General features: G+C 43.5%; 1 protein-coding gene across 1 annotated transcript; it reads right to left on the reverse strand.

Annotated features, from left to right (window-relative positions):
* Nucleotides 1-266: 266 nt before the first annotated feature.
* On the reverse strand, nucleotides 267-21892 carry LOC135551525 (T-box transcription factor TBX4-like). Its single transcript, XM_064982733.1, has 8 exons — nucleotides 21749-21892; nucleotides 20980-21074; nucleotides 9848-9967; nucleotides 5651-5798; nucleotides 2548-2700; nucleotides 2206-2294; nucleotides 1188-1426; nucleotides 267-981 (listed from the first exon to the last, which is right to left on the reverse strand). Exons 1-8 carry the CDS (start codon nucleotides 21890-21892, stop codon nucleotides 308-310), a joined length of 1662 nt encoding a protein of 553 aa, XP_064838805.1. The 3' UTR covers nucleotides 267-307.
* Between the last annotated feature and the right edge of the window lie 1909 nt (nucleotides 21893-23801).

Here is a 23801-nt window from a genome sequence, read left to right on the forward strand (position 1 = left end):
ATCATCATCACAGTCCTGATGCTCCTCCAGTCAGAATAACATGGATCTGAAGGTGCAGAGCTTTTGGGCAGATGGAGGCTTCTATTGGAGATTGGCCACTCTGATTTGCTTCTCCTCATGCTAAACTACTATAGCTTCCTTGCAACTTGCAAGGTCATCATGGCTGTATTTCAACATAATCTCACTTCAGATGCCTCACAGGCAGTTCAAAGTTGGCTGGCTGGCTAGGGGGAGTCTGGTTGATTCTGGACCGACCGGGTGGGTGGACATCGCTGCTGCCTCAGGATCCACACAGCACCCCATAGCCCTAGCTATCATTCCAGTGGGCCCCTACACTGCTCTGCCCCATCTGGTACTGGTAGGACGGGTCCCGGATAGATGGGGGGGCGCTCTGTGTTGGGAAGAACTCCCTGTGAGGCAGGAGAGGAGACCCAGGCCCAGGCTTCCTGTGGTACATAGGGGGATAGACCAGCGGCCTACTATCCCTGGAACCAGGAACCGGTGGAGAAGAAGACGAGGCGGAGGATGACGAGGGGATGACGGCCAGGCCTCGCTGTGCCGTGGCTGGACTGTAGACTCCTATGTCGGGCTGGGGGCGTGAGGGACCGGAGGGGGTGTGGTGGGGCACCACGGAGGTGGCGGTGGCAGTACTGGTGAAGTGAGCAGTGAAGGGCTGGTAGGGGACGGCCTCCACTGTCTGCACACTGTACCGGGGGTAAGGCTGCACCGACGCCCATACGTTGCAGTTCAGAGAGGGGGGAACCAGGTCGTCAGCACCCACAGCCCCGTGGCCGTTCTCTCCTTCCATCCCTCCATACATACAGGCCTCCCTGGAGCTTATGGCCTCACCGCAGTAGGGGTGGGACAACAGTGGAGGCTCATAGGAGGGAGGAGAACGGAAGTAGTGTTCCTCTGAGACTGGTGGAGGAGCCGTGTCCAGATACGGCCGTTTACAACCCAGTTCCAAGTGCCTGGTGTTATCTGTAAAGAAATGAAGATTGAATCATCATAACTGAATGCAAAAACTTGTATGTATCACCCTGCTGTCCTATGATGCTTCTTCATACTGTTCGGAACTGTGTACCAATCCATCTATATTGTGTGATATTGATGTGTAGCACCAAAAGATGTATTGCAAGACGAGAAAGTTTTCTGGAGATTTTCAGGTAGGTCTTTAGCTAACCCACCTCTGTGTTTAAAGCAGTGGTAGAGCAGGCTGGGCTCTCGGCTGGGAGGGAAGGAATTGGAGATGTGTTCCTGGTGGTCTGAGTTCCCCAGAGGCACCCCACCCTCATACTGGTAGTGGGACAGGACCTGGGGGTGCCCCGACAGGTGTACCCCAGCTCCCAGTTTCCCCGTCAGGTGACCGTGTGAGGATAGGAGCCTCTGGCGAACCATGTTCTTAGAAATCACTGGGTAGTCTTTTCTATGGACAGGAAGGAGAAACAAGAACGGAAGGATTAGAGTTACCGTGTTGGGGAAGCTAGTCTGAAAATATAGTTTACCAAGCGACCAATTGCTTCACACTGGAAGAAGTTAAGCTTCACCAAAGCTACCCTTGAGAAAAATATAGTTTGCTTTATTAAGTTACTTTGAAAAAGTAGTTCACAACATCCAAACTACTTAGTGAAAAATGATCATATATAAATCTGAAATGTCATAGACTACAAATTGCAAGACAGATCACTCTGGAGTCAGATGTTAACAAAATGTGTAGTTTAAACACAAAAAGTGATTATGCACACAAAAAAAGTGTTTCAAGTGAGAATTGGGCAGGTATGATGTAAAAAAGAAGGTACATTCTTGCCAACACCCATCTGTTATTTTGGCTAGTTAGCTAGTTAGCTACACCACTACATAGCAACTACTGAAAACACTACCAAGATTTGAATTTAGTTCAACTACCACCAAGCTACTGCAAAATGTAATTACATTACTAAATGTAGTTCACTACTCCCCAACACTTGCGTTAATAGATTCTACTTTGCAGAGAGAGAACGATGTATTAAAGGAAGCAAGCACAGTTAATCCATTCACAGGTGGGGAAAAAATCTGCTAAAGTAAGAAATGGAACAAGTTCCAAAAGGAAAAAATGGTTCCAATGAATGATGTACTGTGTCAAAAGAAGAATTGTTTCCATTATAAAGTAAATATTCCATATACTTTTATTGAGTGGCACATTCCCATAAACATAACAGAACGTACCCCTGGAGTCTGGAGACACGCAGGTCCCCTTCGTCGCTGCCACGGAAACCCTTAGCAAATGGATTGTTCTCGATCTTTAGCTGAGTTATCTGGGAAGACAGCAACATATCTTGTCACTGCACTGACTCATCATGAAATGTGCAGCTAGGTTCAGTCAAAACTTGACTATGAAAACTTGACTTGATCTATAACTGTCCATTTTGGATTTGGAAGCTTTCTCCTGCAGACAGTGTTTTGAAGACATGCTCTCGTATTACTGACATTAGAAATGTGACTATGTGCAGAAGACGTTGAACATCAGACAGCAGGTGGACAACTACATGGGTGGCACACATACTGTACCTTATGGTTCTGGTAGGAGGTGACGGAGATGAAGGCTGTCTCGTGAAACACGTGAGTGCAGTAGGCTGTGTTCTTAGACCCAAAGGCGTTGTTCTCGTCGGCCTTGACGATGTGGAGCCGAGGCTGGTACTTGTGCATCGAGTTCAGGATGATCTATCAGTGGGAAGGAAGGAAATGTAGAAGAAAAGAAAGACCAGTACAAGGTCAGACGAACGAAGTCGATCACAGCACACAGTCCTCTTAGAGGCACCAGTGAATGACTGGCCACCACCACAGTCTTGAGACTTTTTAAGATGTTTGTTTAAGAGGTTCGTTTTTCCCCCTTTAAATGAATGGTTGTCCCTGCCCTAGATGCTAAATGCCAAGTGATGTAATTGTATTGACTTGAATAGACTCATAGTGTGAATGGGGTGCTTACGATGCTCAAGTTTTCCATGGCTAGCCTTTTTTGGAAGTAGGCCTATTTTAATGCTCCTGGAGTCGGTGTTAGTGTGCATACAATGTGGACATTTGTCAATGTACTGTAGTTCAAAGTGTTGATACTGAAAAGTGGGCACCCCTTTGTCACACTTGAGTTGCAACTGTATAGTGCATTAATCAGCACGTGTGGAGCGTGCTCAATGTTTGGGTTGGAGGGGGCTAGGTCAGCACATCGGCACCAGTCTGCTCAGAGTAGCCCAGTAGCCTAGGAACATGCTCACTGGAGCGTCAGCAGGACCGGAGCAGGGTCATCTCCAGCGTAGCTCTGTCAGGACCGATGAGCATCAAGCTCTCCCACCTCTCCTACCTTCTAGACTTACAGCCCGCTGGTACCAGAGCCCTGACTTAAGAGGCCAGCCCCTCCAGGAGACTATCACAGAAAGAGGTTAAGACTCATTTGGGAGGACAGGCTCATAGTAATGGCTGAAACGGAAAAAATGGAATGTTATCGAACACATCAAATGTACGGTTTCCATGTGTTTGATACCATTCCATTCACTCCGTTCCAGCCATTATTATGAGCCATCCTCCCCTCAGCAGCCTCCTGTGGTATCAGGGCACAGGCAGCTGGGGTCATAGTTGCACCCTGAACAGCCCAATGCTCACATGCCCCTTCCCCCCTTTTGTTGAGGCAAGGTTCAGACAGAGATAATCAATTGGTTCATTGGCTGACTACAGACTCTGTAGTGACGGAACTGAAAGAAATAAGCTAGTGGTTGGTTGACTGGAGACTATGGTCACAACCTTTGTCTAGTCTGCTAGTCTGGCCGGGGTCTGTCTGGAGGCAGTGCAGAAAGGAGTCTGACTCTCTCTGTGCTGTCTGGTTGCATTGATCAGGACAAGCCCTCCTTGGATCAATCCAGAACCAAATCGTGCATTCTCTCTTTCATCTTTTGGGTAAAAATGTCTGCTAACTGGTTTTTAAACCAAGACACTCAGTGACAGCTGGGAAGTGACAGCATTTCAGGAGTGATTCCTTGGACCATCTCTTGGTCAACAGTAGCAGGGGTCAGTGGGAGCCCAGATCCCAGATCAGTGATAGTGTTTTTACTGCTGATGCTGACAGGTCAGCAGCGTAGGGAGGGGAAGGGCAGAGTTTGTGGGGGATGGTGAGGAAGGGGAAGGGTTGTCATAGATCTGAGATACCCCTGGGTTGAATCAAGCTGATGGCCATCCTGCTCTGAACTGTGGACGAGCAACCATGCTGACCCACATACTTGCACACACAGTCATGCAGACCGCATACTCACATTACATAAACAAACACTCTTGAGAAGACACACTCTCAAATGCACAAACAACAGAGTCGGTCATTGACTGTCATTAGCTGACTTCACAAGCTGTTTTATTTCAACTGTGGGTCAGTTTATAGCAGGGGTGTCAAACTCATTTTGCCTCGCGGTCTTCAATGAGGTCCGGACGGCCGCATTGAAAATTTCTTATATTTCCTAGGAGTCGAAATATGAAAAAAATAGTCCTCTATCCATCGTTTTTAGAAATTTCTGTGCTCCCTGACTGTCTAGCTTTCATTTCAGTGATTATTAGCAAGCTGGAATTTATTCCCCCCACCCCCATGGGCCGTATGCCATATGTTTGACACCCCTGGTTTAGTGGGTCAGGTGGGTGGTGGATCCAGTGCTATGCAGGTCAGAGGGAGGGAGAGGCTCTCTGGCTCCCCTGCTGGCGTGGACTGTTCTATCAGCAGGGCTTAGTAAGACCTGGCCCCTCTCTCTCTCTTTGTCCTCATTACTCGCCCTTATCACTATCCAGGCAGCGGATGCAACCTGACAGCGAGCCCCGCCACTGATCCCAGGGGTTATGAACCTAATGAGCTCGCCTTCTGACGGGATGGCTTTGGACAAGCCTGCTCAGAGTTCCTCTGGGCAGCACTGCTGCCGCCGTCACACTTCTCACTCCCTCTGTAGCAAGATGCTCACTTTCTCTCGTATGCTTTCTCTCTCTCCCTCTCTTCTCTCACCGCCACTCCCTCCACTTCAGTCCATCTTTCACCCTCTCTCCTGCTCTCTTCCTTTTCCTCTCTGGCCATCCTTCCTCGAGTCCTTCCCCCTCTCTCCTCTCTCCCACTCATTCCACGAAGACAGCTTTATGACCCTGTCTCTTGTTAAAAAAACACCTATTTTCGGCTCTTGTTTTAACACTAGTCTATTTAAGTCTCATCTACTGTGTAGTTCTGAGAAAAAGAGCTGTGTCCAATCACCTCTCTTGTTTTACATGACCAGGAGAAGTGATAAGCTCTATTGTGTGAAATAACCCAGTGCCTTCCTGGGATGTGAATTCACCTACATTGTGAGGCATCAGTAAAGGGAAAAAGGGATACCTAGTCAGTTGTATAACTGCATGCATCTTCTGCATTTAACCCAACCCCTCTGAATCAGAGAGGTGCAGGGGACTGCCTTAATGGACATCCACGTCATCAGCGCCCAGGGAACAGTGGGTTAACTGCCATGCTCATGGTCAGAACGACAGATGTTTACCAAGTCAGCTCGGGGTTTAGTTACCTGCCGCCCAACTAATCATCTCTCTCTCTCTCTACCCCTTTACAGTTAATTGAGCTTAAAGATTATAAATGTTGACATTAGTTTGTAGACTGAGAGTCACTCACATGCCCAAAGGGGTCCAGGTGGTTGTTGGTGAGCTTTAGCTTCTGGAAGGACACCATCTGCCTCATCCAGTGGGCTCCTGTTGCCGGGGAGTCTGGATGGACATAGAGCCTCCCTGGCATGGCTGGCTCCGCCTTGCCTGCCACCATCCTGAGTAGAAAGAAAGGGAGAAGAGAGAGAAGAATGAGAGTGGGAAGGAAAGAGGGAGATGAAGAGACAAATTAAGGTGCAACGTCGTGATCATCATAAGGACCGCTTGGCTAGCAGCAACCAACAACCATTTCTCTGCCAAGATGTCTCAGCCATTGTGGCAATCCAGCAACCATTTGCAACCCAGCAGCCCAGTGCTCTAGCAAACCCTATTGTCAACCTCTTGTCACGGCATGGCTAAATCTTCCAGCAGCCACACGACTCCATTCGTGCTCACTGATTGTCCTCTGAAGAATCCCTTTTCTATAACAAACACATGTAGCTACAGTCAGTAATGGCAGCGGTTTCAGTCCTCACACTATGGGGCTAGAGGAACCATTCCCCCAGAATGGAGGCTGCTTCAACCGTAACATCACTGCTAATTACGCTCCTCCAAGGTGTCGCTGAAAGAGTCCAGAACCCCACGCTGGCAACCGCTGGGATTCCAGGCCCTCCCAGGCCATCCCACAAAGATCGGGAACAAATGGCTGTAAAACAAGAAATGGCTGGGTTTCTGCTGGAGAAAGCAAAGCACAGTTGTGCATTTTATGGGGTTTTTGTTTGGGTCTCAAATGGTACCCTACATTGTGCACTATTTTTGACTACGGGCCCTGGGATTAGGGTGCCATTGAGGACGCAGACTTTTCTTTTCTTGGCGTGACGTGACGTCGGGTTCTGGTTTCAGTACGCCCTACCCTGGAGACGGTTGTTTTGTCATTTGCACGGCCAGCAGTGCCAACGGTTGATGCTGCTCTGGTGGGCAGTGGCAGAAGCAGGCTGTGGTGGCATCACCGGTCATGGCTAGAGGGATACAGTTTATATCAAATTGATGTCAAAAGTTGCTGCATTTTAGCTAAACCTAACCTTTTCCTAACCTTAACCTAATTCTCCTAACCTGCTACGTTAATTGTCCAAACCTGTTTTGAAAAGTCAATTCTTTCTGGTCAATTCTAACATAAGTTGTTTCCTCTCTAGGCATCACCCAAAGTAAAGGTTCACTGGAAGGCCAGTGGGTACAGCCAAGCTGTTTTTATCCCATAGGTTTTGACAGGCGGCTTGCCAGTGCCCTGCGGTAATGAACTGTGTGCTAATGACAATCCGTAGCTACAGTTCAGTTGGCGCAGCGACTGAGACATGAGGTTCTGGTCTTGGTGTGCTCTGAAAGAACAAAGGAGCATGCATAGCATGGCATACTATTGTACCATGACCTCAATAACAACAAAGTTGCCTGTGGACAGCCTTGTCACTTAAAATATTACAGTACTAGAGATTTTGATGATCATCATACTGTATTTGCGTCCTCTCTCTCGTTCTGAGAAGTGGTGATATTTCTCTGCAGCCAGGATGTTTGAAAATGGTTGAAAGAATGTATTTTTTGACTTAAATGATCCCGTTTTTGTGGGAAGAGGGGATTAGGGTGCTCCTTTTCACAAGAGCAATGACTAAATTGACAGAAACCAGTTGGTTTTCCTCATTATTTAACCACAACAGACTAAATTTAGACATCCATGACTGGAGCCAGCAAGTGGCTGGACTCACGCTCCATCTCTCCATTCCATCAATGAGCGGATAGAGATGAATGAATGAACAGATGAGAGGGAGATGACCATCACACACGTTGGTCTTGAACACAAAGCAAATGTTGTTAACCAGTACACACAACAAATTAGGGTTCCTCAATGGTTATTTGTGAAGGGTGATAGTTCTACCTGGAACCATACTGACCCAAAGAACCCTTTGAGCCCTTCAATAGTTCTTTGCAGTTTACGGAGTCAAAAAAGGGTTATTTCCAATTTCAGTGACAATTAAAATAATTACACTCATTATCATATTTTGGGGGGTGGTTTGTGCACCACTCTTTTTGTACAACAGTGAGTGAGTGTCATTCCAGTTCATCTAATCTTTTTTGTTATGCCATGTTGAAAATTACTATGGCCCGTGACAGTGTTTTGTGAAAGAGTCACATATGGCCTTTTGTCAGTTGAGAACTGTTGTGTAAGTCAATGGTTCTCAACCATCTCCTTCAGGACCCCCAGCTGTTCTAGAGCTAGCACACCTGATTCAACTTGTCAACGAACACTTCAGCCATCATTTTTTACATTTTTTTTATTGCACCTTTATTTAACCAGGTAGGCAAGTTGAGAACAAGTTCTCATTTACAACTGGGACCTGGCCAAGATAATGCAAAGTAATTCGACACATATAACAACACAGAGTTACACATGGAGTAAAACAAACATACAGTCAATAATACAGTAGAAAAATAAGTCTATATACAATGTGAGCAAATGAGGTGAGATAAGGAAGGTAAAGGCAATAATTAGGCCATGGTGGCGAAGTAAATACAATATTGCAATTAAAACAATGAATAAGAATAAGGCCCGAGGGGGTGTGGTATATAGCCAATATACCACGGCTAAGGGCTGTTCTTAGGCACAACTCGGTGCCTTAATGCTATTATAAACTAGTTACAAACGTAATTAGAGCAGTAAAAATAAATGTATTGTCATACCCATCGTATACGGTCTGATATAGCATGGCTGTCAGCCAATCAGTATTCAGGGCTCGAACCACACAGTTTATAAAATAATATAACCTATGGAATTTTAACCAGAAAAAAATAACCCTGTATGGTTCTTCAAAAAAGGTTATTTGTAGAACATTTGAGATTGAAAAAGGTTTTAAATAGAACCATTCTCCATAAAGGTTCTATAAAGAACCATTATAAAGTGTTGTACTGTTTAAAGCACCAAAAAGGGTTGTAACCATAGCGGAACCCTTTTTGGTCCTATAGAGAACCTTTTTTTATAGTTCTTTATAGGAAAGGGTTATTAAACGCACCATAAAGGTTCCATTTAGAACCATATGAGCATAGTTCTTTATAGAACCTTCAAAAAAGTGTTCTATACAGCACCAAAAAGGGATCCGCTATGGGATCCGCTATGGTAACAACGTTACATTATCCAACATGACATTTGTGAAAGGCGAGGAAGAGAGGGAGGTATAAATAAAGAATATAATGCAGAAACATGTTAATTTGTACCCTTCCATTTATTTGGTTTGCATAATGATGTCACAGCATGTAAAGTGTTTGTTCCAGAGCATGCCGGGAACAGTGCCCTCCGCCGGGGATGTGTGTGTGCGTGTGTACTGCTTGTCTGTGTGTATACTGAATGTGGGAGGCAGCATCACCTCAAGCATATAAAACTGTCTGAGAGTGTTAAATGTCTCTCTCATTTGCACCCACCGTTATTGTCTACTCTACAGCATTGGGGGATGTTTTCCTAAGGTGAGAGGAAGGCCTCTACAGAGCGGTGGGGCTGAAGCTGTGGCTGAGAAGATGAGAGCTATTTTCACCTTCCTTAAGCTCACCACCGCTCCCTCCCAACCTCCCTCACCACCCCATTTCTTGACCCCCCCTTTCTAAAGCCAAGCAGCATCTGAGACAGGGTAGAATGGTTAGATGTCTCATAACAACCATTAAGGATGTTACTCATCTAAACCCGGAGCTTAGAGAAGAACTTGAGCAATACTGCAAACTGGAAGAACCACCCTGACAAGGATTTTGGCAGGATTTTATCATTGTCTTGGTATATTTTGTATACTGTTGTATTGTATGTATTGCTGTATTGTCTGTTCTTAATATGTAGATTTTTGTATCGACTGTATAGGGCCTCCAGAGTGGTGCATCTCAGTGCTAGAGGCATCACTACAGACCCTGGTTTGATTCCAGGCTGTATCACAACCGGCCATGATTGGGAGTCCCATAGGGCGATGCACAATTGGTCCAGCGTTGTCCGGGTTAGGGTTTGGCCAAGGTAGGCTGTCATTGTAAATAAGAATTTGTTCTTAACTGACTTGCCTAGTTATATAAAGGTTCAAATAAATACATAACAAATAGCTGCTGTGTTGGTGACCAGGTTTTCCATGTAAAGGAGATTCCTTATCAACGTTCTTCCAGGTTAAATAAAGAATCACATTTTTTAAAAGGTGTCTCTGACTTAACTCACCACTTGTTGTCGCAGAACTTGTAGCGATGGTCGTCGGCAGGGACGATGTCTGTGAGGAGGATGTACTTGGTTTTGGGGTTCATACCCGTCACTTTCACCTTGTAGCTGGGGAACATCCTCCTGTGAAGGACACGAGAAGGGTCTTACATTAAATTAGACATTCCCTAATGACGATGATTTCACCCACCATTATACCCACTAGACATAAAGCTCACTCCCCAACTCACTCAAACACGAATTGGGTCAGCAGGTGTTTCGTTATTGGTGACGAAGTCACCTCATCCTGATCCAATTTGGAAAGACTTGCCATTAGCTTCTAAGCACCTTCAGTATCGTAAGACCCGTAAATACAGAGGTTTATATAATGCCTTTTGTCATCGTGCTGCCCTCACACCTTGGAGCTTTGAGGGATGTTGAACGGGCGAGTTGATAAGGCGCTTTAGGCAATGATGTCACCCAAGCTTTTTGAGCACCTAAGTACCTTCCCTCACCTAGCTACCTTACACTGGAAAAGATTTGCCTCTTCAGATGAGCTAATGAAAATCTGCTTTAGCCCCAAGGTGTCTCTCCGCGGGGCTGAGGGCACACGGTAAACATGCATAAGAGGCTCTTCTCCAGCTTTGCAGGAGGGTTTTAGTCAGCCCTGAGTGGAGCATCAGCACGGAAAGTGTTCTGTCTGGCAGGTGAGCGAGCAGACGATTAGCGCTCAGAAAGCGTATCAAGCCAAGCTTAAAGACTGATTGGGACGAGCTAGAGAGGTCACAAGGGATCTCAGAGTTGAGGGTCATATGTAAAGTACAATCCCACTGGGCACAAACTGGTTGAATCAACGTTATTTCCATTGTCAACGTATTGTGACGTGGAATCTACGTGGAAAGGACACGTTGGATTCACGTCTCCACCTCAACCAAAAATAAAAGTTAAAGAATCGGACTAAATCAAAACGTATTTTATTTATAGTGCATTTAAGTTTGATTTGACTATATTCTTTAACTGAGATTTCTGGTAGAGATGGAGAAGTGAATCCAAAATATAAATGATTCATTTGTAGAAAAAATGGATATTGAAGCTTGACACCATTGGACTCTGGAGCAGTGGAAAAGTGTTCTCTGGAATGATGAATCACGATTCACCAGCTGGCACTCCAACAGACTAATCTTGGTTTGGTATTTTGGTCTTTTATTAGGATCCCCATTAGCTGTTGCAAAAGCAGCAGCTACTCTTCCTGGGGTTCACAGAAAATACACAACATTAATAGACAAGATTAACTCAAGGACAGAAGAACATAAATATCGTATCGATACATACACACAAACTATCTAGGTCAAATAGGGGAGAGGCATTGTGCAGTGAGGTGTTGCTTTATCTGTTTTTGAAACCAGGTTTGCTGTTAATTTGAGCAATATGAGATGGGATTTAGTTACATGCAATAATGGCTTTATATAATACTGTACACTTTCTTGGATTTGTTCTGGATTTGGGGGCTGTGAAAAGACCCCTGTTGGCATGTCTAGTGGGGTAAGTGTGTGTCAGAGCTGTGTGTAAATTGATTATGCAAACAATTTGAGATTTTCAACACATTATTGTTTCTTATTAAAAAAATAAGTGATGCAGTCACTCTCTTCTCAACTCTTTGCCAAGAGAGACTAGCATGCATAGTATTTATATCAGCCCTCTGATTATAATTAAGAGCAAGTCATAGAGCCTCCCGGGTGGCGCAGTGGTCTAAGGCTGTGCCACCAGAGATTCTGGGTTTGAGCCCAGGCTCTGTCGCAGCTGGCCGTGACCGGGAGGCCCATGGGGCAACGCACAATTGGCCAAGTGTCGTTAGGTGAGACAAGGATATCCCTGCCGGCCGCTCCTGTGGCGGGCCAGGTGCAGTGCACGCTATAGTGTTTCCTCTGACACATTGGTGCAGCTGCCTTCTGTGTTGTGCAGTGTGGCTAGGTTGGGTTGTGTTTTGGAGGATGACCTTTGCCTCTCCTGAGTCTGTACGGGAGTTGCAGTGATGAGACAAGACTGTAACGATACCATGAATTTGGGGGGTATAAAAATTTAAAAGAGGGCCAGCTGCAACTTTACTTGCAGCACTGGACCACACTGGACCACACTGGCAATAATCAAGATTAGACGAAACTAGAGCTTTTTGGAGTGTGGTGTCTAAAAAGCAGACCTACAGACAGACCTCTCCCCATCTTTACAACCATTGAATCTATATGTTTTGACCATGACAGTTTACAATCTAAGGTAACGCTCAGTAATTTAGTCTCCTCAACTTGTTCAACAGCCACACCATTCATAACCAGATTCAGCTGAGGTCTAGAACTTAGGAAATTATTTGTACCAAATACAATGCTCTTAAATTTAGAGATGTTCAGGACCAGTTTATTACTCGCCACACATTCCAAAACAAACTGCAACTCTTTGTTAAGGGTTTCAGTGACTTCATTAGCTGTGGTTGCTGATGCATATATTGTTGAGTCATCAGCATACATGGACACACACGGTTTTTTTAATGCCAGTGGTAGGTCATTGGTAAAAATAGAAAAGAGTAGAGGGCCTAGAGAGCTGCCCTGTGGTACACCACACATGACATGTTTGACATGAGAGAAGCTTCCATTAAAGAAACCCCTTTGAGTTCTATTAGATAGATAGCTATGAATCCACAATATGGCAGAGGTTGAAAAGCCATAACATACGTTTTTTCAACAAAAGGTCAATAATATTAAAGGCTGCACTGAAATCTAATAGTACAGCTCCCACAATCTTTGTATTATCAATTTATTTCAACCAATCATCAGTCATTTGTGTCAGTGCTGTACATGTTCAGTGCCCTTCTCTATAAGCATGCTGAAAGTCTGTTGTTCATTTGTTTACAGAGAAATAACATTATATTTGGTCAAACACTATTTTTTCCAACAGTTTGCTAAGAGCTGACAGCAAGCTTTTTGGTCTGCTGTTAGAACCAGTAAAGGCTGTTTTACCACTCTTGGGTATGGGAATTACTTTGGCTTCCCTCCAGGCCTGAGGACAAAGACTTTCCTCTAGGCTCGGAATAAAGATATGACAGACAGGAGTGGCTATAGAGTCAACTACTATCTTCAGTAGCTTTCCATCTAAGTTGTCAACGCCAGGTTTGTCCACCTCTCCCACATTAACTTTACAAAATTCTAACTTGCAATGCTTTTCTTTCATTATTTAATTTTTCTATGCATGAATATGATGGCGCACTGTTCATTGTTGGAATTTCCTGCTTAAGTTTTCCCACGTTGCCAATGAAGTAATCATAAAAGAATTGGTAACATCAAATGGTTTTGTGATGAATAAGACATCTGATCCGATGAAAGATGAAGTTGAATTTGTCTTTCTGCCCATAACTTAATTTAAAGAACTCCAAAGTTTTTTTACCATCATTCTTTATATCATTGATCTTGGCTTCATAATACAGTTTCTTCTTCTTTTATTGAGTTTAGTCACATCATTTCTCAATTTGCAGTAAGTCAGCCAGTCAGATGTGCAGCCAGATGTATTAGCCACTCCTTTTGCCCCCATCTCTTTCAACAATACAGTTTTCAATTCCTCATCAATCCATGGAGCCTTAACAGTTCTAACAGTCAGTTACTTAACAGGTGCATGTTTATCAATAATTGGAAGACGCAATTTTATAAATTCATCAAGTGCAGCATCTGGATGCTCCTTATTACAACTAATCGACCAACATCAGTGCCCGACCTCACCAATGCTCTTGTGGCTGAGTGGAATCAGGTTCTCGCAGCAATGTTCCAAAATCTAGTGGAAAGCCTTCCCAGAATAGTGGAGGCTTTTTTAGCAGCAAAGGGGGACCAATTACATATTAATGCCCATGATTTTGTAATGAAATGTTCGACGAGCAGGTGTCCACATACTTTTGCTTGGATAGTTCCATCTGTGCCACTGACTTAGTCTGGCTTTAATTCCAGTTTGTCTACAAATGAATCATTGATATGTTGGATTCATGTCTCCATCTCAACCAAAAATCTAAATTAAAGACTAGGACTAAATCAGACTTTAAATGCACTTTACATTAAGTTTGATATGATTAAGTCCTAATCTTTAATTTGGATTCTTGGTTGAGATGGAGACCTGAATTCTAAATCAATTATTAATTTGTAGACAAACTGGAATTAAAGTCAGTGGCACAAAAGATACATCTCCTTCAAATGTTGATGATATTTGGTTGCGTTGACAACCAAACACAATTCAATATGGAGCCGATTCCAACTACGAGTATACTGACCTTGAGCTTAAGCATGAGAATAGCAAGCTTTTCACCTGCTATTCCTTTTGGGTGGAGATTGAGTAAATGAAGGTGTGGCTGAGGTGTGTCCACAGATATGCTGTATTCTGACCTTGACTTAATTCACACATCAACATAATTTTCTCCCGATATAAATAACACCATTCTCCATGGACTGTAATTTACAACTTGACAAGAACTATGGATAAGAGCTAGGTAAATTATTAATCTGTTTGGATAAGGAAATTGAAAAATATAAAATACACTTGTTTTAGATATATTTCACCTTATAGTCTCTGGAGAAAAATGTGAAACCAGCCTTATGGCAGCAAACTGAAGCATATCAACATAACGTTCCCACAGTAAAGTTCATGAAACGCTGTGCCATTATGCAGAATTTGAAGTGTATGGCCTTTTAACTTGCAGGGATAGCCAATTTTGAATGTCTTAATTATAGACTACCTCAACTTTCTCTAACAATCATGTTAAATATTAGCCACTATCAGTATCAACCATCAGTAGGCCTAATAACAACAAATATTTCAAATCAAATCAAATCAAATCAAATTTTATTTGTCACATACACATGGTTAGCAGATGTTAATGCGAGTGTAGCGAAATGCTTGTGCTTCTAGTTCCGACAATGCAGTAATAACCAACAAGTAATCTAACTAACAATTCCTAAATTACTGTCTTATACACAGTGTAAGGGGATAAAGAATATGTGCATAAGGATATATGAATGAGTGATGGTACAGAGCAGCATAGGTAAGATACAGTAGATGGTATCGAGTACAGTATATACATATGAGATGAGTATGTAAACAAAGTGGCATAGTTAAAGTGGCTAGTGATACATGTATTACATAAGGATGCAGTCGATGATATAGAGTACAGTATATACGTATGCATATGAGATGAATAATTTAGGGTAAGTAACATTATATAAGGTAGCATTGTTTAAAGTGGCTAGTGGTATATTTACATCATTTCCCATCAATTCCCATTGTTAAAGTGGCTGGAGTTGAGTCAGTGTCAGTGTGTTGGAAGCAGCCACTCAATGTTAGTGGTGGCGGTTTAACAGTCTGATGGCCTTGAGATAGAAGCTGTTTTTCAGTCTCTCGGTCCCAGCTTTGATGCACCTGTACTGACCTCGCCTTCTGGATGATAGCGGGGTGAACAGGCAGTGGCTCGGGTGGTTGATGTCCTTGATGATCTTTATGGCCTTCCTGTAACATCGGGTGGTGTAGGTGTCCTGGAGGGAAAGTAGTTTGTCCTCGGTGATGCGTTGTGCAGACCTCACTACCCTCTGGAGAGCCTTACGGTTGAGGGCGGAGCAGTTGCCGTACCAGGCGGTGATACAGCCCGCCAGGATGCTCTCGATTGTGCATCTGTAGAAGTTTGTGAGTGCTTTTGGTGACAAGCCGAATTTCTTCAGCCTCCTGAGGTTGAAGAGGCGCTGCTGCGCCTTCTTCACGATGCTGTCTGTGTGAGTGGACCAATTCAGTTTGTCTGTGATGTGTATGCCGAGGAACTTAAAACTTGCTACTCTCTCCACTACTGTTCCATCGATGTGGATAGGGGGGTGTTCCCTCTGCTGTTTCCTGAAGTCCACAATCATCTCCTTAGTTTTGTTGACGTTGAGTGTGAGGTTATTTTCCTGACACCACACTCCGAGGGCCATCACCTCCTCCCTGTAGGCCGTCTCGTCGTTGTTGGTAATCAAGCCTACCACTGTTGTGTCGTCCGCAAACTTGATGATTGAGTTGGAGGCGTGCGTGGCCACGCAGTCGTGGGTGAACAGGAAGTACAGGAGAGGGCTCAGAACGCACCCTTGTGGGGCCCCAGTGTTGAGGATCAGCGGGGAGGAGATGTTGTTACCTACCCTCACCACCTGGGGGCGGCCCGTCAGGAAGTCCAGTACCCAGTTGCACAGAGCGGGGCGGGGTCGAGACCCAGGGTCTCGAGCTTGATCTCGAGCTTGCCAACTTACTGTTAGTTCCCTTCAGTTGGTATAGCCTACATTATCATTCCATTCTTTCATTTACGTTCCTTTGCTTTTTCTGTAAATGTCGTCACCACCATGTGGTTGTTGCTGAGGATCATTAGTAACAGTTGATCATATTTTTAATTAAATGGTTATGGAGCGGAGTGCAGACCAAAGCGTAACAGTTTGAACCATATGCATAGAGCAATACTTGGCTGTCTCATCCCACAGTTCCATGGTTAGTGCAGGCAATAGACGAGGGTATAGCCTACTATTGTACACTCTTCTCCCTAGTATAATTCTATGTACACTAATCTTCCAACATTACCATGGGTTAAAGAACTGAATGAGGCAATTTTCACAATGAATCAAACCACAGTTTTATATCTTTCAGCATAAAGGCTCTCCTAACCAGTTTCTTATGATTTCTACATACCTTCCTAACCCAAAATAATCGACGAGATCAGAGTATTTTTAAATCTACCAATTGGTGCTGACACATAGAAAAATATGCATATATTTAGATGGCTTTTCTTTCTTTCCTAATATTCTGAACCCGTTATTTATTCAACCTTAAAATGACTAGCACATCTACGGCCACATGTTGAGGTTGTCTTCTTTTGTCATCATAGAAGCGTGCATGTTCAAGACAGCACACAAAGGTCGCATGTCGGTGGAGAGCTTCACAATTGCTATAATAATCTGTGCAGAATCTTAAACAGCATTGATCCCCTACACTATGTACTTTTGATGTAATCTCAACTGTAATTTGGTTGTGCTATTAGATGAAGCACAGTGATAACACATTAAGTTGGTATATGAATACAAAATACCGATATTGTATTCCCATTTGAACTTTACTGTGCTTTTTGATGGTTCAAAACATAGTGATAACACATCAGTTATTCAACAGACTTCTGGCTGTCTTTTTGAGTGGGGGGATAAAGGCTGAAATCTCATTGATCAACATTTCAATCAAATTTCCGGGTTAAAATGACATGGTGTTCCCAGTGGGATGTTCTTAGAACTCACATGATGGTTTTTGAGATTGCAGCGGCAGCAGCGCCATAAAAAGACAAGTGTAGGAACGCTGTGAGTGTAGCTCTCTGCTCTCAGCCGTCTCAGAGAGAGAGGGAGACTCAGGAATGATAGACAGAATATGCTAATATAGCAGACAAGGCCATAAAACACATGAATAGGGCTACCTTCCGTGACCTCTTCCCTGAGAAACGGCTCTCTTTTTCATCACATCTGCGTCAAAGCAAAAAGTTGCAAAGGGATCTGCAGCACCCCTTATAAACCCCTAAGTGCTTTTTAATGGCAGTCCGGATCAGACAGCAGTTTTTACATCTGACTTGTCATCGTACCGCATCACCCCCTGAGAGAATGGTCGGTCAAAGGGTCTGTACTCCAGTACAGTTGATCTGCTGCTTCCCATATCCCCTGGCAACAGGTTTAAATAGAAGAGTGTGAGACACACTTGTGAAAGGCTGACGGTGACATGCTCTCTGAACAGATGAATGTAAGAGTGAGCAGATATCTGGGGCCACCTAAGCAGACCAAGCAAAATGCTCTGGGTGCATCAAAAGTAGTGCACTATATAAGGAACAGGGTGACATTTGGGACCCACCCTCTATCTGCTGCTAACGCACAATGCTTCAAAGGACCCATCCCAGATCTTTCTGGCCTGAAAGGAGCCCTTACTAATGCCTTGTTCATGGATCACAAATACTCAACCCATCCTGTACGGTAGAGGGCATTCAAGGCAGGTAATCTGAGGGGAACTCAAAAACAGACCTGCAGCTCATCCCAGCCCCACTCACACCCTCCAACCAGGCCCATATTGAGGCCTGTGTCAACAGATCAGGAGGTCTCTAGGAGGATATAAGGCTATTTCTATGTAACCCAGCCTGACATTATTGCTGATGTCTTTTCAGCACATCCATAAGAATGATTCTGACAAAGACATGACTCATAAGTTGAAATAGTGGTGTATAGTTACGGTGGAGACTGTGTTCGATTGGGCCCCAGAATTACCCTCTCCCTATCTGAGTCCATTACCAAAATACTCATCTCCACGACGGGGTCCACAGCATAGCTCAGCGAGGGGGCCCACACTGAATCACTTAGCATTGCTAATGGATAATCAAGGACCTCGATGGCTCAGCCACCTCAACCCTGCCTGATGACAGATGCTGTGGTTTCCATGGCAAAGCTGCCAAACAGCCATGAAGAAATATGTAAGCTTTACTGCCCATCCCCTTGAGGTGCAGGACTTTACTCTAAAGCACGCCTTTGTGTCATCAAAAACGGAATATGACAATGATGAACAATGGAAAGGGATGCGTTTATTAGAGCGAGTGCCTGTCAAAACAAGGTCAAACAAGTCAGGACAAGCTGATTGCCACATTTTCCCAAGGCATGTGTTTTCTGTGAACATGCATGCCTGAGAGAGTGTTTGTGTGTGTAGAGGACTGGAGAGAATGAGAAATGGAGATGGAGAATGTGTATGATATCAGTGTCAGTGTGTGGGTGTGTGTTTGTGTGGTGTGTGCCAGCTGTTTCTTTGCTAGCAGCCCAGCACTATGAGCCTCCCTGCCTCCTAGGCCCTCCAGTCAAGGGATCTATCCAGGCTGTTCCCAAATAGAACCCTATTCCACTTATAATGGGCTACTTTTGACCAAGGCCCATAGAGCTCTGGTCAAATCTAGTGCACTATACAGGGAATAGGGTGCCATTTGGGACTCCCACCCAGTCTCTGGGAACATCCAACACTGAGGGAGATCAAAAGGAGCGGCAGGGGGATGATGGAGTGCTCCAGGCCACCGCTAGACGCCGCTGAAAGCGGGCCCCGTGGTCCTCTTATCACCCCTCTGCCACCGCTCCCACTGACTGGCTGTGTACAGACAGAGAGAGAGGAGAGAATGAGCACTGTGCCTATAGAAAGAGAGAGAGGAGAGAGTTGGAGCACTGCCTAGGTACGTTGAAGAGCAAGAATTAAGACGGGGATTGCTGCACTCACAATAACAAACTACATCTACGTTCCTCAGTAAGGAGTTCACTGACTGCACTGTAAGAGGCTGAATGGCCAAGCTGCGCAGTAAGAGGCTGAATGGCCAAGCTGCGCAGTAAGAGGCTGAATGGCCAAGCTGCTCTGTAAGAGGCTTAATGGCCAAGCTGCACTGTAAGAGGCTGAATGGCCAAGCTGCACTGTAAGAGGCTGAATGGCCAAGCTGCTCTGTAAGAGGCTTAATGGCCAAGCTGCACTGTAAGAGGCTGAATGGCCAAGCTGCGCAGTAAGAGGCTGAATGGCCAAGCTGCTCTGTAAGAGGCTTAATGGCCAAGCTGCACTGTAAGAGGCTGAATGGCCAAGCTGCACTGTAAGAGGCTGAATGGCCAAGCTGCACTGTAAGAGGCTGAAGGGCCAAGCTACACTGTGCCCCTTCCAAGGAGTGCTGATCAGACACTGCACAATCTCTATAGCATGTTGACCTCTCACTGTCATCCCTTACAAGAGAAAATGTTCCTGAGAACCTTCATTCATTTATTTATTAATTTACTCATTCACTCTTCAAGTACTGAGAGGGATTAAAACCTGCTAGCTCGTCAGATCCTTTAGCATCTAGCAGCTCCGAGCACTACTGCTTGATGCTCCTTCCAGATACTTCTCTGAAAAAAGTTGGTGTTGGAATAGATTGGCATTGAATTGTTTTGGCAGTCTCAGTTGCCAATTGAACAACAATATTTCTGTTAGAGCATGCAGTGCAAAATGTCTAGCTCGAGCTGGTGTAGCAGTGAAGCGGCCTTGCTATGTTTACTCAGAATTTTTACATAGAAATATACCTGTAAAAATTTCAGATTACAATTTTGGCCCCTACAGTTTTTTGTTATCCTACCTACAACATTCCACAATGTTGTGGCCTACAACTGGTTTCATTTACAATCCATTTTTATGTTCAATAACATTTTATCTTCACATCAGTTCAGACAGAGTTCATTCTTAGAATTGTTGAATTACGCACTGTAGCTGCTCCTGCTCCATTACCGAGCAACATAAACCTGGTGTGCGTCCCATATAGCAGCCTATTCATGCTCACCATCAGCTCGGGTCAAAAGTAGTGCACTATAAAGGTACCAGGGTGCCGTTTTGGATGCCGCCCTGCTCTTCTCTGGCTTCTCAGGCTGACTGACTGTATAAGCCTATTCAGTCAGTCAGGTTTTTCAGCTGAGCGCAGCTGGTGGAGATGCGTAGCTAAGCATCACTCTGAGGCCGGGCCCTTCAAAGGTTTTAAAGGATTCTCGGCACACTTTATCAGCTGGACAAGGTAAAGCCCATCTTTCACAGTTGATGCGGCATTAAAGAAAAATTGTGGTGACCTTTTACATTTTGGACTGGGAAAAAAGCCCCTGTGAGGAATGAAGGGTGGGAGGAGATTGGTTAGAGAGAATCTAGTCATCTTCTGGTTAAAGTCCAGGTTAAGGGCCAGACTGTCTAATCCACGGGGCAGCATTAAATCTAACACACAGAGCAGAGCTGTGGGTTTGTGTTTTCAATTAGATGTTCACTGGGGCAGAAATGATGTCTCTTCATTTTCTCTACCTGAGACCCAGCGTGCCATAACTGTAGCATGGTGTAATTGGTTGCCTTAGCTCCAACAGATGGCCATAGCTACTCAAAATGGAGGTGCCATAATGACTACATTTTAACACTAATGAAAGCAGCTACTCAATTTGCAGAAGTAACACATATTTGTGGGGAATCTGAGATGAGTCTGGTACAGTTTAGTATAGTATAGAATGTGTAGTGCTAGTCGACTAATATGGTATATCCCATGTATTTGCTGTGATATATGAACTGTAGGTACTCACCTGCCTGCTTTCGTTATGATCATCTCTGTTCCCGCCTCATGGAACTTCTTCCACAGCTCCCTCTCATGAAGAAGAACCTTGATGTTCTCAATATTCTAATAGAGAAAGGTAGAGACAGCCATGAGGGTTGGCAACCTGTTGTGGGTTTATAGACAACTCACATTATGAACGAACAACAGCTTCAGTTCGATACACAGACTTACAATACATAGACATAGACCATAGAATTACATATACAACTTATATAGAACTTATATAGTAATGTAATAGGATATCTGTGACATAGAATTACTATGATACTAAAATCAAACAGAGCATCTCTACAGGTAATAACAGACTTACAATACACAGACTGACTCCAAACCAATACTAAACTGTCTCGTAAAATACTTAAATAACACATTCCCATGGAATGGACTGGACAAAATACAAAATACACCATGCCAAAACACAATGTAACACACCTTCAAGATACATTATGCCATCTGCATTTTTAAGTTAAACCAGTTCATTCTCAATAAATCATTCACAATTGTTAGGGTGTCCACCTACTCTTCCCCGACAAGAAATAAAAACACCCACGACTTAATATGGCCAATTATTTTGTTAAAAAGTCAACGACTTCCTTAATAATAGCTAAAATCATTGAAATTGAGAGCAAGGAAACATACCCATTTCGTCATTTCCAAGAATAGGAAACTTCTGAACATATAATACCTTTGCAGTTGTGTTTCTGGCTGTGTGGAGAGCCTACAATACCCATGATTACCTGGTCTGGCTCATTGCCCTGGGGGATGCTGGGAGTTGTAGGCAGGCCCAGGTGAGCGGAGTCAGGGCTGAGGTCTGGGGGCCCTCCAGGCTGGACCCCAGTCACACTGTCATCCGTCACAGCTGAGGCCTTCTCCTGGAGCATCTCTATGAGACGAACAATGGCTTCAGTTCAATACACAGACATAGACCATAGAATTACATATACAACTTATATAGAACTTATATAGTAATGTAATAGGATATCTGTGACATAGAAGTACTATAATACTAAAATGAAACACAGCATCTCTACAGATAATAACAGACTTACAATACACAGACTGACTCCAAACCAATACTAAACTGTCTCGTAAAATACTTAAATAACACATTCCCATGGAATGGACTGGACAAAATACAAAATACACCATGCCAAAACACAATGTAACACACCTTCAAGATACAAAGATGAACCCTGGCCCTAAAAACATAGCCTAATATTTAATTGAGCTATTATTTATTTTTTCAACTACTAATTGACATGAAGTGCATTTACATAATGTACATGTACAGTAATTGCTGTTCATTTTGTATTTCTACAATAATTATGTCTATTAATACTGTATGGAAATTAAACACATCTTACTGGAAAGCTGCTAATTAATTCAATATTTTCTAATGAACATCTGCAGAATGACCAATGGGAGAAAAAAACGGAACTAAAGGGGACTCCGTAAAACATGTTTTATCAGATCATTAATTGTTGTCATCCCACACCTTGAATGATGTTCTTCAATGGAATTCCTATCTGTTTTAGAAAGAAAATCTGGTCTGGGTAAAAGACACGTCTACTTCAATTTGTGTCTGTTATTTACACAAGAAAAGTATATATTTTTATGAATTACTATTTATATTGAACGATGAATCAAAATTAAATTGTTTAAAATGTTTTAACATTTCTGGTAGATACAAATATTTCAAATCAAACCTTACAAGGAAATTTCAAGGATGCAGAAGTCAATGCCTCATTCTTGCACTGTAATAATACACACTTGAAGGTGTGTATTCAACAACAAATATTTGCAATGAGAGAATAAAAAAATAAAAAACTCAACTGCATATTAATTTATTCAAGGCATGCTCTCTCATTGTGGGACATTTCTTGGAATAGATGTTTTAGTTCTTGGAAACCAGGTCACTGTTTCGTCCCCAAGCTACTAACCATTTTTAAAAGAAATATTTGTTGAATTGTGTAGGCAAAGTCATTTCAAGGTGGATCACTGCAGCAAGGGCCATGTGCCATTGGGGGAATTTGGTTACAATGACCCAAATACTTTATGATGATGGGCCTTCATTCATGCAAAATAGATCTGATCTATGTTTGCAGAGAGGTCCCATGTGAGTTTCAAGGAGGAATCGTCTACTGTATACTGCACCCTCTGCTCTGCTCTCCCCTCATATGAAAAGATTGAATAGTAGCTAGCAAACTTGATTGTTCCTCACATAGAGTTTGAATTACCGGACCCATTCAAGTGACGTTATTCCCACATATGACTACACTGTTGTGCTTATTAGGTCATCGTAAATACACAACTACTAAGTAATCATAAATATTCAAGCAACATTCTGGCCATAGAATTACAATTGCTAAAGTCTGCGCTCTGTGATGGGTGTACCAGCGGCCATATTGAATATTTCTATTTCTGTTATAGCATCTCCATTTTGATTCTCTGACGTTTAGTTTGATGAATGAAATTACAATATTCCTAATATATATTTGCATATTAACACCGTAAATCATAAGAAACTCTAGACATAAGCTAATTACTCAGCCTGCATGCTTGGAGACCACGATATTAAGCACATGGGGTCAAGATTAATTTGTTCTTCAGAAGAGTTGGATTAAATATTTACTTTTCTAGCATACGGGGGATAGTTTTATGTAACGGCTCCTAAACACTGTTCATTCCATTAGTCCAGATCACCAGCTAAGCTTCGTGCTCTCACAGCTCTAAACCCAGCTCAAAGACAAACATCTTTTCATGAGAGACACAGACACACAGACAGCCTGG

This window comes from Oncorhynchus masou, chromosome 13, assembly GCF_036934945.1.
Source record: "Oncorhynchus masou masou isolate Uvic2021 chromosome 13, UVic_Omas_1.1, whole genome shotgun sequence".
Lineage (NCBI taxonomy): Eukaryota > Metazoa > Chordata > Actinopteri > Salmoniformes > Salmonidae > Oncorhynchus > Oncorhynchus masou.